We start from the raw sequence: 18,228 nt of genomic DNA, 5'->3' as shown, positions 1-18,228 counted from the left end.
TAAATGCAATAAAGATAATACTCACTTTTATATAAATAATATATTTCACAACTTTAATACTGCAGAATCTGCTTGAAGGATCCCAGCAAGCTCTCTCATCTGCAGCTCTGTATAAAATATTTAAAAACAAAATGTTGTATGGTGTAAATAAACTTTTGTCTACATATGTTTTACTTGTGCCAATTTATTTTAATGAGAACAAATGCCAACCTGATCAAAAGTTATAGCGAAAAATGTTAACATTTGAAAAGGAATGTAAATAAAAGAGGAAATATGTTCGTACTGCTTCAGAGGTTGTGTCAAGTTTATGTGCTTTGTTGGTTGTGGAAGTCATTACTCACTGTGCTTTGATAAGAGGACGATTGAATGTATGAAATCAGATGAAGGGCGTGTGACTGGATGACACAGCGAACACTTATTGGTGAGATTTATACAGATTAGACGTCTACCATAACATGATTGACAGCGACTGTTTGCTCTAAAATGCATAAAAAAATGCTCATATTTCTGTCAAACATCCAAGTTTGTCTCCAGTTTAGTTGAGCACAGACTGAATTATCCTAAAAAAAAACTCCTCTCCAGTATCTCACACACTGTCGCCTCAGATGATTCCAAGCTCAGGTTTCTCATTCCCTTTATGATTTAAAACCGTCCGTCTAACTGGAGATGAAGGCTGGTGCTGTAAAGTTTCCTGACTCACCTCATAAATCCACCCCCCCCTCCCTCGTATCTGATTTCTGAATTTGGATAGGAGACATTCAAACTCCTAATAGGTTTCTGTGCCTCCAGAAGGTTCCCGTGATACGATCAGTTCAGATTTTCCTGGGCAGACGGGGGCCAGACAGAGCACAAATGGGAGGAGGCTGTGAGGGCTTAGGGAAAATCTTGTTTGTCCGGTCTGGTGGCTGACACTTCGGCAATGAGAGCTCGAGTATGAGCCTCCCCCCTCCTCCTCCATCTCTCTCTCTCTCTCTCTCACGGGAGCAGTGGTCCACCCAGCAGGAGAGGAGGAGGAGGAGGAGCTGTGACTTGGATCTGCACCATCAGTGAAGAATGACGCCAAGTGGAAAAAAAGAGGAAGCAGACAATAAACACAGGCTTACATTAATGAGGATTCTCAGTCGTGCCCCGATGTCATCGCAGCATAAATTAAGTTGATTACACTTCGAGCTCAGTCTAGCCATTAATGTCTGAATTTACAGTGCATTTCAATTTAGATTACCATGCATAATTAAGTTAATTATAGACAGTACTGCTGTCTGTTTCCATAATGCCCCAACAACAGTGAAATGCAGGGCTTTTATTTGTATTTCATACAAAATAAAAGCAAAAGGAGATAAATAACCTTTAGAAAGCAAAATATTTTCAGAGCATGATTTTGCACCTCTATTTTAAAGGCATGAGGGGTCATGAGATTTATATATAAGATAAGATATTAAGATAAGATATATAAGATATAACACTGCCTATTCTAAAATAAATACACATACTCTTTTCATACAAAGCACTGATGATGTTACGTTTTGTGATTTAAAGACATCGTACACAGAATAACCAAGGTCATCATGCAGAGGAGCACAACAGCTGTTGAATCACATTTTCTCTCTGGAAACTGTAAGGATTCGATCAATACATGCACGACTCAAAGACTTTTTTTTTTTTCTGCCACGGAACGAACATCGTTTTGAAGGAAGATGAAAGCAGACATTTATGTGCTTGTATCACCTACTGATAATCAAATGTGGAGCTCTACATGCGTACGGGATCAAAGCTCTTCATCATCTCTGCTGGACAAATTGCGTCATTCAGGTGAGGGTGTCGTGTAACTAGACTCACCAGCAACTGAGCGTGACTAACTTCACCATTCAATCCGTCTAGAAGGACCTAGTTTCAGTTGGTATCTGTCTGAAATGCTATTTGTGACAACTCCATCATTCCTCCTTCTCTTTTGTGTCCTCAAAAAAAAGGGTCTAAAAGCACCTATAATCTAAATTCATATAAACTTCATGCAGCTCAGTTCATGATTTTTCCAACAATATTGCTTAATAACACAACTCACAAGTCTCCAGACAAAATTAAACGTTCTATCAGTGGCTGTCAAATGGCAAAATAAAAACTAATTCAAGCATTGCTCAGTGTGTAAATACTAAATCAAGTCTCTCTGTTGCTCAGCTACAGTTATAAGACTACAAGTGACTTGATGTTTAATAATTAATTTCATACTTTAAAATCCTGCAGGATATTTAGATTTTTACGCACAAATTCCCGGTCATATTGTAGAAGTGTCTGCGTTAAGGGTGACAAACTGTCCTGTGTGTGAGGAAATGGAAAGCTGTATTATTTAGTTGTTGGTAAATGGAGCTGGGACATATTGACAAGCCTGCTGGACAAGTCTTCATTTGGGAGTTGAGTGGCAAATCCCACAGGCCCATCAGAGCAGAGAGGTTAACGTGCTTAGGGGCAGCAAACACTGAATCAACATATTCACATTGATCCTGCCCCACGTTCCCCCCTGGAGGTATGACTGAGGGGTAAGGCAAACCGTTCATCCATCAAGGGCCTGTCAGAGGAGTTAAAGCCCAGGGGAAAGACCCCGGGCCATCCAAAAATCACACAAACCGTCTCGGCAAGTGTCGGGGAGAGGACATAATGACAAAAGAAAAAGTGGTGCAACTTCTGCCAAGACAGTAATAGAAATGTTTTTAGGGCACAAATCCACCCCCATTGTTTGTACTGAATAATACAGTGACATATTTAATAACATGACTTTATTCCTACAAAGCTAATAACATTCCCATCAACTTTAATTTCTCTTTAGTGCTAATTAGCAAAAGTTAACATACTAACAAGCTGGGGAAGGTCAACGTTGCTCAGCTAGCACTCACTAGCATGGATGCTAATCTTGCTAGCAAACCTCCGTAGCTAAAGCTAACTTTATAAGATAAAACTCACACAACAGTTTACAATTAAATACATATCCCGAGATTCGTAAAAGCTACTATACCACCATATCAGTCATTTTGATAGGTTAGGAAAAAGTCATCCAACCATAGAGAGTGTAAGTTTATTAGCTAACTCTTAGCTAAGGTAGTTGGCTAACGCTTAGCTAGCTAACTCTCGCTACCAAAGCGTTAGCTAACTCTTAGCTAAGGTAAGTACCACCATATCAATATTCTTGATCAGCTACAAAAAAATTTCATCCAACCATAGACTGTATAAGGTTATTAGCTAACTCAAAATTAAGACAATTAATTAGCTAACTCTTAGCTAAGGTATTCAGGTAGCCAACTGTTAACTACAGTGACTGGTTAGCTAACTCTTAGCTAAGGTAATTAATTAGCTAAGAGTTAGCTAAGGTAGCACCACCATATCAATATATATGATAGGCTAGGAAAAAGTGTCATAGACTGTATAAGATAATTAGCTAACTCTTAGCTAAGGTAATTAATTAGCCAAGTCTTAGCTAAGGTAGTTAGCTAATAGCATGTCTGTTTGTCAGAAAATATGTTAAACTATAAATGTGTTGCACTTGATATTATGAAAAAGTTTTGAAACCCTCAGCTAAAGTGAAACTTTGGCAGACTCCACCGTAGGTACTTACCATGCACTGTATAATGCATTATGTTCTGTCATCCCGAGGAGCAGGGAGATAGATGACGGCTACAGAGGCCTCTGACACAATGGCTGCACTGTTCTGTAATTCCTCTGGTATCTACTGAACTCCACACAATCATCTCAGCCTCATTTCAAAACACTGCACCTCAGGAAAAAAAAGAAAGACAACACTTTCATCTACTGTCAGACAATCAAACTGCAGGCAGTTTTTTTTTAAAAATGTGGTTTTATAGTTTCCGGGGTTGTGATAATATATAATAACATAAAATAATGGGATGAGAATCGTCTTATTTACAAGTAGCAGGATGGTCGGGCACAACATAATTAGGATGTAATGAGACCATAATTGACCCGCATCTGAAACCCCGCTGCTTCCTGGGTAGCTCAGAGGTTCAGAGGCTTCGTTTTGTGCCTTAAAAGGATTTGGAGATCACAGTTTTGTGTGAATAGCGACAAAAATCAAATGCATCTGTTTTGCATGGCCTTCAGGCAGATCTTACTAGTGTAGCAGCTCCACGCATAAAATATTTTTACTTTCCTGAACTAATTCATTCGTTTGTTCATTAAAATGTGCTCATTGTTCGCAAAACAAATCGGAGAGAGGGGCTTAAAAAGCGATGCGAGGAGGAAGGCAAAAATGAGACAAGCCTGGCTTTTGAATAAAGGAAATGACTAGACAAGTTGTACTCTGAGCAGCAGAAATCCTTTGATCTGGCATGTTGATCACACAATCCTGTCTGCTAATGTTCTGGGGCTCCGTGTTTTTTGGCTCAAGGCTTATTTAGTTTATTAGTGTATGTGGGGGTGGCGTATCATATAATGGCTTAACTCAAAGCAGGCTTGCACAATAGTTATGACAAGGTATGCATACCACGAACTCTAATTGGACATGCACTCAAAATTTCATGCAAATCCATCTGAAGCAAGCCCTCAGTAGTTATGTGCTAATCCAAGAACGAATGTATTTAACTGTCAGTTTCATTTGATACTTATGTTCATTTTTTTTTTTTTACTCTAAAACTTGTTTAAGTGTCAAAACCGGAGCTTTGAACAGCAGGATACACGTCCGCGCTCACAGAAGTACCGATTGTGGTTATGTACTTTGCAGCTCCTTCTGACCACACTGCGGTAACAACTCTGTCACAGCACTCATTATAGTTAACGAGGATAAATAATGTATGCAACCAGAATTAAGAGAAAAGATATTTCATAAAAAAAGACTCAATAGATACCACACGATCAACAGGTTTTATAGACAGCGATATGAGAAACGATCACGTTTTGGGGAGTAATGAAAATAACTGTGGACAGAAACAAAGTGTGTTTAAAACAGTTTTATTTCTTTAAATACAGGTATCATTAAATACTGACACAACTTCCACAACAGCATTATTTTCAACCATCACCTCCTCAGTAAAGGTAACCAGACTGAAATCTCAAAGCAAAAAGAAAACCGATTTGTGAGAGACTCATTGAGGGAAGCATCAACAGTGGAGTGTGCCCATCATGGTACTTACATTCACCGGGCACAAACATTTGGTTTCTACATTCAAAAAAACAAACAAATATTTGTGTCAGTTTGTTGATTGTTAATCAAATCAAAAGTGTGTGTTCACTTCGACATAGCTTGATAAACTCTAGAGCGCTGGCGAAAACAGAAAGTACTCCTCAATTAAAAGAAAATTACATCTATATGATTAATTCTTTTTTTGATTCATAAACCCATTTCTTTAAAAGCAAAGAATAAATTAAAGTTTGAAAACACAGCAGCCCCACTTGGTCCTTTACATTTCACACAGTGCAGGTACGCAAATACAGTAACATTGGCTGAAGTAACGATCTGAGACGGCAAATAACTAAACGTATGGGGGGGAAAAATCAGCAAGCCTTAAGCGTTGGATTTAACCTCGGACGAAAACGAGCAAAACAAACTTTGAAAATGATTACTGCTGTTTTTTTCTTGTACCAATTAACGTTTCAGAAAACAAGCAAGCAGAACAGTTTGCGTAGGCTCAGTTGTTCTCATAGTATCTTATCGTAAAGTTATATTAAAGCCAACTATTGATATAGTCATAAGTAACCATTTAAAGGGTCTAGAAAGTTCTCAGAGACAGTAAAAAGTAAGTTTGTGTCCGAGCTCGGCCTCCAAATAATACTCAGACGTATAGTTGTGGAGCAGCATATAAACTCTATATCTGCTGCCCCAATAAGTGTCTCTCCTCCTGTAGAAAAATGACCAATTTGTGTCAGTTTCAAACTGTTGATAAGTGAATTCTCAAGGTAGGATTGAGTTGGAGGATGCTCCCAGAATCCCAAAGTCATCAATAATATTGACTGAGAAAGACACAACAATCAGTCTGAGCGGTCTCATTAAGGGGAGGGATGTGTCAACTCAAAACAAGGCTGGAGCCCACAGGACGCCACTGCAGCGACACCTCCTTAAAACCAATAAATTAAATCATGACAAATTACTGACATCCATTTATTTGTCCGTGAAGTTGTACTTTCTAGTCTCTTTATGTTACGGTTGGAGTATCTACAAACCCGGCCGAGCGGATGCTGATTTTCAGTGCACGTATTCGTCGTCGCTCAGGTCTGAGTCGTCGGCCTCGACCTCTCCTTCGATCACAGACTTCTTCCCTCTGCAGCAGGACACCACCAGACCGATGAGGAAGGCCTAAAAATAATAAGCACAGCAGCGCACGTTAGGAAATATTTCATGAGGATCACTTGATCGATAGAATGCATCAGCAGCGGCGGGAAAGAGGCTATTAAATATTTTGCTGAGGAGATTAGCTGTGTGCAGTCTGGGAAAATCATTTTCCAGCAACCTTTTTTCTAAGTAGAAATTAAATTATGTGCTTCTTGCTCTCACACTCGTCCCAAAAGAAAATACTCCTAAACAGTTTCTGAACTGAATTAAATGTTTTATAGATGTTGTTGCAGTAAATGTTTTATTGTTCAAATTATACAAAATAACTTTTCAACAACCGGCTCTTTTTTTCGCCCAAATTTTTCCCATGAACACCGTAATGTGATTCTCCTTCTACTTTGAATCGACGTGATGACGTTTGATTTACAAACTTGGACTCACCCCGATAAAGGCCCAGTTCCCGAAGTAGTAGATGGTGCTGAAGAACCAGAACTTGTGGAGGAAAAGATAGGACCTCGTCACAGTGCACTGGTCTGAAAGGGACACAGGAAACAAGAGCAGAGTTTAGAAAAACACAAGTCAAGTTAAATACAGAGTATATAAAAGCAAATTTACTTTTGGACTCAACACAAGATGCTTGATATAAAATATTTCATTTATCTGTGACAAGTCCAATTTGTTTCTTTAATGTTTTTAGGTGCAACACTTCTGCACGGCACAGATAAACAGATACATAAAAAGATAAATAGGACACTAAAGTTTGGAAAACTAGCTGTTACTTTGCAAAATGAAAACAAAAAAAGGGAAATTTGTTCTCATGTGTTGGGACAACAGAGCGCAGAGGGAAGCCGTGAACCCAAAGCCATCTGGGAGAAGTGATGTTTAAGGAAGTCAGCAGGACACACAAACCCGACTGTCCTTCTCAAAAAGCAGAATTTAAAATAGATGCAATAAATTGTTGCAGAGTGACGAAAAGAAAGAAGACAAGCAGCCTGAGGGAAGAGGATTTCTGTCTTCAGAGAAATATGAGGAGTTCCTTCTCTGTGGTGTCTACGAGGAGCATGAGCGTAATAAAATGTGACAGGGATATTTCTACACCATGTTTGTAATTGTACCAGAGTAGCACTTGTTATACATCTGTTATAAAGGGGTCTGTGCTCACTTAAGGCAGCTATTACTACATGGACTGGTGCCGCGGGCAGTTTTGTCACTGTAACTGAAAAAGACAACCAGTCTTCCTAAAAGAGGAAAGCCATGTCACTGTCGGTGTGACTATAGCTTAACCAATAGATAAAATGGGAATGATGTAACATTTAATGGAGCCTTGCATCAAATGTATCTAGTGTTGCACACTGAAAAGACGAAAGGTAAAAGGACAGGCGCACAGCAGGACGCCAAACTGCGAACCATTGGCTATGAGTTATGCATGTAACCTTGATTTTCTGATGAGGTAAAGGGGATGCAACTTCAACTGGAGCCCCCTCGAGCTCTCCACGTCGTGTGAATCACTTTTAAAAGAAATGTATGATGTATATGTATCATACCCACGAATACAAAGTGAATATTGTTATATTTGGTTCATGCCAGCTTTAAAACATGTGGATCTCTCGCTGCTCCTTTGAATTAGTAACAATTGCTATATTTTGATTGATCTTGCTGAAATCTAACAGTTTGCATGGGGCTTTGATATCCTGGTACTAAGAGAGGCCCCGGTCATCAGCAAACCACTTCAGAGAGCACTTCTGTTTACCCGTGATGTCCTTGCCGTACAATAGATGGACATGTCCCCACAAAAAAGGATGAAAAGCTTCCCCTTTCTGTTCACTCCGTCTGTTTGTTGATGTTTCACCTCTCAAAAACCTCGGTAGCAGTAAGCAAATCTCTTCTCTGTGAGTTTTTCCCGGCTATGACCGAGCACAGCTCAATCAGTCCTGACTAAACTCTGTCATCATGAGCACAAGCACATGAAACCAGAAGACCTGAAAAAAAATAAATAAAGTTCTCAAACTGCTTTCTCTGTCTGTGCAGCAGCTCTGTGCTTTATGCTGGTGACATCACCTTTGAGTCTCAGCTCTCCAGTTTTTGACAGAGCTGATAGTGCTATTGATCTGACTGGCACAGACGGCAGGAATAATACACAAATACTTGAGCTGAGTCATTCCCCTTTATGTGCATGAATGGGTATTGGCAGGCTTGGGAAATGCTGATGACGTCAAATGTGGAAAGTGCCAATGATGTGAGTCTGGATCTTTCTTCAGTGCTCCAATTGTTGTTGTGTGAAAACACGGGAAGAAAGGGAAGAAGAAGAAGAAGAAGAAGAAGAAAAACGCCTTCCTTCAGATCACATGTATTAATTAGCGTAATCATGCACAACTGGAGCAATAAAAAGAGAAACATTTCAATAAACTCCCTAAACAGACTTGTATGATTGCAGCAAAACAAAGCAAGAGAGGAAGTCCACAAAGCCGAAGTGAAGACGAAGCGCACTGTCTGGCTATGTTAGAGAGCCATCTGGAGCATTAACGCTAACCCTGCTGAGCTGCTCCTATCACACTGTTTCTTACACAGCTCTTCACACTGACTTGAACCCCATGAACAGTGCAATCAGACTTATACCAAGCTACGTGGCATCACGGCCCACAGTAATAACTCTGCGTGGATTGGAATTTATTCATTACCACCGCTATTTTCAAAAGCTTCTTCTCTCTTTTGAGAGTTGAATGTAGAGTGAAAATCCCGGCCTGTGCTGCTTTCACAAAGACGAGCTGGAGTGGACACACGCGAGCTCTGAAGGTGCACAAGCAATCTGCTTGTACTTGCACCACCATCAACAGATAATAGAAGAAGCAAGTCTCTCGTCATCCCCATGACCCCACGCGTTTTCCTCCAGTCCCTCAGCCATCTGTAGCTCTCCAGCTGCTCACCTGAATAGCAGGGACCTACAGATGGTTCACAACAGTGGTCTGCCTAAATATATTATCATGTACACTGCTGACCCATTTCACCTTGAAATCATTACCGTTCTCTGATAAGAGCACGAGGGCAGTGTGCGAGTGCCGGTAGTTTCACCTTGACTCATGATACCCGGGTGAGTGCTGCCCTGTGTAGCATGATGCATTATGTATAACTTCCATCTCTCCATTCAAACACAAACACATGCATAAAACCTTGAACACACACACACACACACACACACACATATATTTTGGTCTTTGTGAAAGCCTCTCTATCAGCAAGCACTCGTGTTCCTACACTGTATGCTTTTACTTTCTTTTCAAAAAGCAAGAGAGCACTTTCACTCCAATGTCCTTTGAGAATGCTGATGTTCCTTCAACAGAACTATTTTCAAATCTCTGGCTTCTCATATTAGTGTCGATGAATGTTCACCAAATGCATCTTTTCACTGTGCAGAATCTATTTTTTATTTTTTTTTTCTTCCACTTGCAGAGAAAATCCATTTGTGCAGCGCTCAAGACCCACAGACACATACACAAAAGGCAAAATATGTAGAGGTGACCCCATCCGGCTAGAACCAACCTGAAGCTCTCAGTACACCGACAGAAAGCTTGGGAACAAAATCCCTGCTTTGGACAAGGTGGGTCTTATTTCCTTCTCCTGTTGGCTTGATTAAATTAAATGACTCATTAAGTTCAGGTTTGAGATGTGGGCATGCAGCTAGTAACAGCTTGTTAACAGCCCTCCACTCATTCGGATTCTGGTTTCAGGCGTCCTGACGGATCCACTCCTCTGTTACCTGTTGGGGGAACAGGATGATAGTTGGCTCTATCGCCTCTAAAAAGGTGAAAAATACTGATTAGAGCAGCTTTAAAATGGGGATATCATCTTAATTAGACATCTTTAAAGCCAAATCTTGATCAGAAAGTGTTTTTTATTCTATTAATTAATACTGCGGGTCTTCTGCCACAAAACCAAGCAAACGGATATTCTGTGGAAATGCAATTTCCTTTAAAAGGTAAGGGGTGTCTGTGGATTACAAGATGGACATTTTTCTTCCAGGAGAATAACTTTTGATTGACATATTCCATTGTAACTCAAATTGATGATGATCCCCTTGATGCAAAGAAAATTACTATTAATTTGTGTTGGGGTTGAGGGAGTCTCCTGCTGAAAATTGCTTGGGCACCTGACATCTCAAAGGCAACACATGAAATTATGACCATCTTTCCCCCGAAGCTCTTTAAAACAATGCCGTGGAAACTGGCAAGTTGCTAGGAAACAGACAGCAGTCCATAGCGTGATAACACTCCTCTGTGTTTTAAGTTTCACCACTAGGATTCAAACCAGAAATAATGTTGATATTTCTTCCAAGGTAAGAACTGGACTTCAGCTCATAGTTAAAATTCAAACTCCCAGGAAGACATTTATGCAGACGAGGGCAGGCTTGAGGGTTCTTTGTCAACTTTAACAATGAACAAAAGCAGAAAAACAGGAGCTGTGACCTTGTGGGCGTTAACTGGTAAAGTGAAAAACCTTGGAGTTGTGCTTATTGATATTAGGTGTAGAATAAAGTTTCCTTGCTAGAAATGGTGCTTTTATACGTTTTTGGGTCTTTCAATAGGAAATTATGTTGTTGACATATTATGGTTTGGTAATATGCCTTTACTGTACCCATAATGCACGTGGTTGTTGTGCTGTTGACAGAACGCCATTAAAATCATTAGTAAGACTGTCAAGGTAACTAATGTAAGTAATAAGCGGAGCTGCAGATGTGAAGATGGAGGCCTTAACATGACAGCAATAAACAACAGAGGAGACAGTTTATTTCTTGGGAGCAGGAGTGATCATTAAAAATGGACATGAAGACAGATAAATCTGTGATGGAAGCAGTCATAATGAAATAAAATCAAATGCATCAGTAAGTGAGATGAAGGCTTATTTAAATGGGCCTGATGGATTATTAACAGCTGAGATCCTCAACAATTAGACCATCGTCAGTCAGAAGAAGAAAACGAACATAAAATGTAGATCATCATGTCACCCAAGAGAGCAGTTAGCACAACCACATCAGAAAACTAACATCTTTACTGACAAGGACGAACGGTGGATGGAGATGATCTTAGACAGAGAGTCAGAGTTTATGATCAAAGCAACTCGCCCTCCATTAAGTAGCAGCATCTCGGTGGTAAGAATAATCTGGAAGAGCAGCCTCACTTAATGCTGAGTATCCCTCAGGTTTCAGCCAGGCTTCCTGAAGCCATAAAAGGAGAAAATGTAATTTATTAATAAAATTATTTATTAAAATAACTCTGAAATAAAGTGACTGAATATACTAAAACCAAACATGGGGAGATTTAGTGCGGCGAGGGTTCAAGGGGTCAGTAGCTTGAGATAGAATGAGTATGGATATAAAATGAAATGGATTAAATGGAAGCTCTTCCTCGGCTGAATTTAACTGCTGCTGTAATGTGCAGCATCACTGCTGTGCAGAGGTGCAACAAACAGAGCTTCCAATACATACTCAGACTTATTTTAAATACCATTATACCCTGTGTTGAATTGCACACTGAAGAGGAGCCCAGAGTTCAGATTTTCTGGGGCCTTGGCAGCTAATTTCTAAGGATTCGTTTCCACTCTGCGGAGTGAGAGAGTAACAGTTAGGTAATGACCTCAGAGCGGATAATGGAGAGCTTTACACCGAGTACATGTTTACCAAGATGTTAGTGTCACTGCACCACTGTGACCAGCTGCCAGTCAGGCACCAGCGTGACTTTCTTTTGATCCCGTGTCACAATAAAGGTTATTACACAGTCCATCCAGAGTGAGGAGCTTGAAATTTAGAGAGTGTGCTTGTGTTTATGTCCACGTTTGTGAATCTGGCGTTCTATGCTGCAGAGACATGGCGTGAAAAATACAGGTGCAGTTCACTGCCGCAGCCCTCGATTTGGTAAAGAATTGCAAAAGCTTACTAGAATGCACCTAATATTTGAAGATTAAAATACTAAATGTAACAGATGCATGTAAAATAAGGGCTAGAGGCAGGGTTACATAATGCTAACATGATAGGACACAACATGTGCTCAGCAACAGTATGTGCACACCTTCTCCTATTATGTGCTTTATTAGATTTATTAATAATAAAATGCACCAAACCCACAATAACAACGCTTATTATCATCAGATCATCCTCTGTTCTTGTCCTTAATATTAGTTCTCTTTTAATCATCATGGCTTTTCAGATGGACGCTGCAGCAGACAACAGAAGTTCAGGTAAAAATGATCTCACAGCACAGATTAGTTAAGGACATTCAGATGAGCTGGTTGGTTGACTCACTGACACGTAGCCAGTCAGTGTATTCCTCTACATCCACGCCTTCCTCCTACCTTGAAACTGCTACAGACATTATAAAGAAAACCCTCACATCGATGGTTGAAAGCTGCATTATGTAAATAGGAAAAGAAAGAGTTGCGCTCCTTCACCTCTCAACTCATTTCTTTTACAGTATATCAGTCAATAAGCTTTTGATTGTATTCCCTCTCAGTCACATGTGCTGTCTCTGCTTGACACTTCCTCCTCCTCATGGTAGGTGGTACAACGGCTGTTATGAAAGCAGGAGCCATTTCCAAGATGGCCAAAATAGGATCAGTTTCCCTAAACTGGTCAGAAGAGAGAGCAGAAATACTGCTGGTAATCATCCTAATGACGCCGTCACCACGACTCCTGTGGTGTACTGGAGAGCGCCAGAGTGTCTGCACAAACCAACAGACCTCTCAATCTTTTATCACGTGCCCGCAGTAACTAATACTGCTTGCCACAGAAACATTTGATTTTACTGCACTTGCTTAGACCAGCTCAACTTAAAACAGCTTCACATCTTTAACTTATCATCTTGTCAGACACAACGCAGCTTTCAGGCTGCAATAAACAACAAGTGGTGCAGAATCATGGTGGGATCTGTTCGGGTTCATTTAGTCAAATTATTTGTTCGAGAGAAAACAAACAACCAAACAAAGAAAAGCTAATTAATTTCCACAATTCTGTCTGAATAGTCATGTAAACAGGAGCATTTTGGGGGACTGTCAGTTTATGTAATTACTGTGTGTTATCAGAACTATTGTCATGTGGAAACACAGCTGGATTAATTAAATGCAATGTTATTAATCACTTAGGTAAATGTGATTAAAGGCAACCTAAATAATATATTATTGCTTATTACATTTAATTAATAATAATCATTATTCCAAACTGTTGCACAGGTGAGTGCATCTTTATCTTCTGATGCATACTGTAGGCTACTGTACACAGACAGCGTGGTGACAAAGATTTAATGATTTCATCTGCAGCAGGGACACCGTCTTATCTTTGACTGTTTATTTAAGGTGGAATATACATTTTCAGAATATAAAGTGTTTCGGAGAAGCAGGTATGGGTTCCTGTGTTTCTGTGTGATAAGAGGAGCTGATTGGTCACAGTTGTTAATGTATTCTGTGTAATCGTACCATATTCTAAATATGTTTCAGCTTATCCGTGGGCCTCTTGCCATGGAAACAGCAACCGCTGACCACCGACTGCCTTTTGTGCATGAATAGAGTGCAAAGAGACACCATTTCGCATCATTTTCAAATGTCAGAGACATTATTCCATTAGCCCCTCCGTGCTGTGCAGCCCTGAAAGAGTCACCATCACCACGGCCTAAACCCACTGCTGACAGCCTAAACAAATATGCTAATCACTTCTGCTTCTTTCTCGATTCACTTTGTAATGCAGCTAATCACCGCCAAGCTGTTCCTTTTCAAACAAGCCAGGTCCCACTCAGGTCACTACATCTGTCAACCATGTCAAAGTTTGGCCGACCACAGGAGTCACGTCACTGGACGACAAAGACTCCCCTTTCAGTTCCACACAAAAACCATCCTTTCAATAAAGTCTTTCTGTATACAAACACAGATAAATCGACAAAACTACTGCATGTGTGTAAAAAACAGGTGAGCCCATCCACAGGTAGGGGGACACAAGACCGGTTTGTCTATAATCTGATTATTATCTGATTATTTGAAACAAACCTTCCCTTCCATCTCTGCACTTACTCTCCTGCCTTTTTATTTTCTGCCTGTCGTACCCTGTATTGATACACTTTCAATAATGGATTAAGTAAAAACAATTCCTGACCATCAAGTCAGTAATCTCTAACATCTTTGCAGCATTCAGGCGAGCACCTCATTAGGGCTGTGAGATATGACTAGAATCTCATATACTGATATAGGTCATTTCATATCACGATACAGAACATTTTCTGTAAATTCAATGAATAAATAATAATAAAGACCTACTGCTTATTACATTTTGAATTATAATCTTGACAACTAAAAAGATAGGACTATTTGCCTCTTCTTATTTAGAGCCTTTGTGCAAATCTTCAATTAAGCATGTAATAAAAAATATTAAATATCTGATTTTGAGCTCTTCGGTTTGGACAAATGACAAAAACTATTGCAGTAAAGAGTGTGTGTGCGTCACCATGAAATAAACACTAGAGCATGACATGAAGCGATAGACGTTTTTCTATGCAGTCCATCGACAAAATGCTAGCACGGTGTTTTACCTCCAGCTGCTTTACCGCGAGAACCACATTTGACGCTATTTGATAAATTGATATCATTTGTCTTAAATAAATGTTCACAGGTCAGCCTTGTTTGTGAGCCTTTTAGCATCAACACATGGAAAAAAAACCCACTAAAAATCACGGAGAGCCCTAAATATGAGTGCATATTTTCTTAAATTGTATGTGTAATTAACTAAACAATAATTTATTCATTTAAAACTGGTACAAAAAAAAAACACATAAGAAAAAATATTAGGAGAAATATCTAATTTGCACAATATTTGTATATTGACAATATTGACTAGAAGAACAACAACTCCTACGTAACTGTTTCCACATCAACTTCACTCACACTTGACATTTAAACTCATCACCACTCATTAGTTGCTGTAATTGCAATGCAATTCTGCAACTTCTGGGAGAGCATTTATGGTCCAACACCTTGATTCATTTGAATAAAAAATAATTACCCCTCACACTAATAGACCTCCGCTAGCAACAACAAACACGCACGGGAGCCAAAACACTCCTACAACATGTTACAGAGAGACTTTTCAGGGAGGATGACTTGACTAAAGCTAAAAGTCTGTCTGTCTGCCTGTCTGTCTGTCTGTCTGCCTGTCTGTCTCTCTCTAACTTAATCGAGCGTTCAGCTAATGAGTGAATGAATTGTCAGGGTAAAGCTCGCTGCAACGATGTACATTCGCACGACACATTTATGTTTTCATGGCTGATCAGCTGTAATAAGCGTTGGCATGGAGACAGCAGGAGGCCATGTACTGCATTACTAAATGTTTGTCCTTGGTATTATTCCCTCTAATAAATAATAGATGGTGATAAAGATTACTGAGCAGTGTTCTGGCCATGCTGTTCGCTGTCCCTCCTTTCCTCTGGTATAGACTTGGTGTTGTTTTCTAAGTTCCTCTCACTATAGGACCGGTGCTACCTCACTGTGCTAGCAAGAGATGACATACTTACCCTCAGGCGCATCTGCATCACAGATCTTCGTGGTGCCAGAAGTAGCATTCCCCGATGTTGAACCTGCTGAGGGCATCTGATGAAAAAACACAAGAGGCATGTATCTGTTTAGGGAAGAAACACTACAAACTAACGGCTTGAGAAGAAAAACCTGAACCCATAATCTCTGAATTACCTCTCAGTTTTACAAAATCACCTGGAAGTTGTGGTTTCCAGCTGATTTTTTTTGATTAATTCAATAATAAACTCAGGTCCTCATAGAGCAACATAGGCAAACAACATCATTTTAAGGATTTATAAGTTAAATAAAGGAATTCACTGCACACAATTGTTAATATCCACTACACAGAGGCTACACTGTATAAGCTGGGCTGGTAGAAATGACAATGAATGTATTCAAATACCGTAGGGGAAAAGACAGCAACAGAGAGGAATAAGCCATGTTTACCCTGTGAGTCATATAGAGCTGGTTTTAAGAGCTTATTTTCTCACATTTAAAAACAGGATGTTTCAGCAAAAACAACACTGTGGTTCATTTTAATTATGTTGTTTAAAAGATTCTTTTTTTTTTTGAGACTAAGCATTGACGCGAGGGTGCATCTAAACTAGATGTTCACACCCACACAGAGAGAAACAGAGCAGAGCTGCATCAGATCACACAGAGGGTAGACTCGCACACAACAGATCCACACAGCAATAGCCACGAAGCCTACATAAAACAGATAGACAGAATCCAAACAGAGCTGGAGTCTAAAAAGCCCCGCTGCCAGCCCGCAGAGACCGTGCTGCTGCCTACACCCTGCTGGCCCAAAGTGGTTTGAACCCACTGACTAACCGGCATTGTTAGCTCCCCGTCCTCAGAGCGGGCTCTCATCAGCGAGACTACAAACCTAGAGATACACAGAAATGCAAAGACATCTTTCCTCACCTGTGCGAGGTATTTCTGGCTGCCGTACATGACATATTGCGGGGCCAGGCTGTAGATCATGTAGCTGGTGTGAAGGACAATCAAGAGAAGAATCATACAGAGGAAGAGGAGAGCCTGAGGGCGAGTCCTCTTAGGTCTTATTTTGTACAGCTGAAAAAGAAGAACACGTTAATGCGCAATTAATGAATATTGTAGTGGCGATTCTTTTTGTGGTAACAAAGAAAGACAGCCTTTGCTCACCCTTATCCAGAAGAACCAGATGCCCATGTTGCGGATGCCAGCCATGGATGTGACAACAAAGTACATGGTGATAACTGTGATCAGGATATAATCCAGTGGAAAAACCTGTGATACCAAAGACAGAGGTCAGCTGGGTTTCTTAAATGCTGCCTCACCAGTCACTGCAGAGCACATAAACCTTTGAACATCCAAAACCTTCTCTCATTATTCAGTGGATCAATTATCTACAGGTGTGGTCTACACATAAAAGAACACTGCATGGAACATAAACATTTATTGATTGTGTTGTGTAACCTGAAAAGCTCTGATTTAACCTGATCCCTACAAACACAGAACTGTATCCCATTCTTGATATGGTGTACTTCATCCCTTAAACACCAAGGTCAAACTTCTAAACACTGGCCCTAGACATTTAATCAATGCCTCTATGTATGATCATTTTTTTTCTCCACATTCTGCTAAAGAATACTGAGTTTAACAGAAAATGGTCTATTTAGTGTCTAGACCTGAGGCAATGGTGGAAATTTAATATTCTGTCAATCTCAATAACTCACATTTGGAAAACTTTGCTAACACTGAATTTAAATGTGGGTCTTCAGAATCCACAGGTTTATTGTTGATTAAACGGATAATATCACATTATAACTAAAAGATTTTTGATTATAGTTGCATTTTAACGTTTTGAATCTGATTTCAAGACGGATAAATATCCATAATCATTAAGCGTAAAGGCTTAAAAGCTCCAAATATACTATCAAACACAGACCTCTAGACTTTTTAAGAACAAGTAAACATGATTTGATTGTTTAAATGACGCCAACACAAGACAACAAAAGCAAAGAAATACATTATGATTCATTAACCAGAATCTGGACTGCAAACTGCTCTATGCAGCAAAACATTTGCCAAATCCTTTAATCACATGTTGCCATTTACTTCTCATTTGATAAATATTATTATCTGTGAACAGAATAATACACTGAATAATAATTACAGGTAATGAACAGATTATTTTCTACCGTATTTAATTCAGTGTTTTGTATACTGCCCTGTACTTCTACACCTTTTATTTCCTGTATTTCCAAATGTGGCTCACAGAGAAATTAATACCCTGAACACTTGATTGAATGCACAACAGAAGAGCGCGCCATGGTTTTAGAATAGTTTAAAAAAAGATTTTTTTCAAATGTTTCATCCAAAACAACACCTTTCGGTTGGGTATGCCACAGAGCGCCATCACGGGGCTGTTTCAT

General features: G+C 39.7%; 1 protein-coding gene across 1 annotated transcript in view; it reads right to left on the bottom strand.

The window, feature by feature from the left end:
• Window positions 1-4,946: 4,946 nt before the first annotated feature.
• The window catches only part of lmbrd1 (LMBR1 domain containing 1), a 51,774-nt gene continuing 38,492 nt past the window's right edge, over window positions 4,947-18,228 (bottom strand). Inside the window, exons 12-16 of the mRNA XM_070840800.1 lie at window positions 16,976-17,080; window positions 16,736-16,885; window positions 15,808-15,883; window positions 6,710-6,801; window positions 4,947-6,292 (exon numbers count right to left, since the gene is read on the bottom strand). Of these exons, the coding sequence (XP_070696901.1) occupies window positions 6,182-6,292; window positions 6,710-6,801; window positions 15,808-15,883; window positions 16,736-16,885; window positions 16,976-17,080 (534 nt within the window). The 3' untranslated portion in view covers window positions 4,947-6,181. The remainder of the gene's footprint in view (window positions 6,293-6,709; window positions 6,802-15,807; window positions 15,884-16,735; window positions 16,886-16,975; window positions 17,081-18,228) is intronic.

Source organism: Pempheris klunzingeri, chromosome 12, assembly GCF_042242105.1.
Source record: "Pempheris klunzingeri isolate RE-2024b chromosome 12, fPemKlu1.hap1, whole genome shotgun sequence".
In the NCBI taxonomy this organism is placed as follows: domain Eukaryota; kingdom Metazoa; phylum Chordata; class Actinopteri; order Acropomatiformes; family Pempheridae; genus Pempheris; species Pempheris klunzingeri.
Note: the sequence above shows the minus strand (reverse complement) of the source record. Positions and strands in the feature narration are given on the sequence as shown.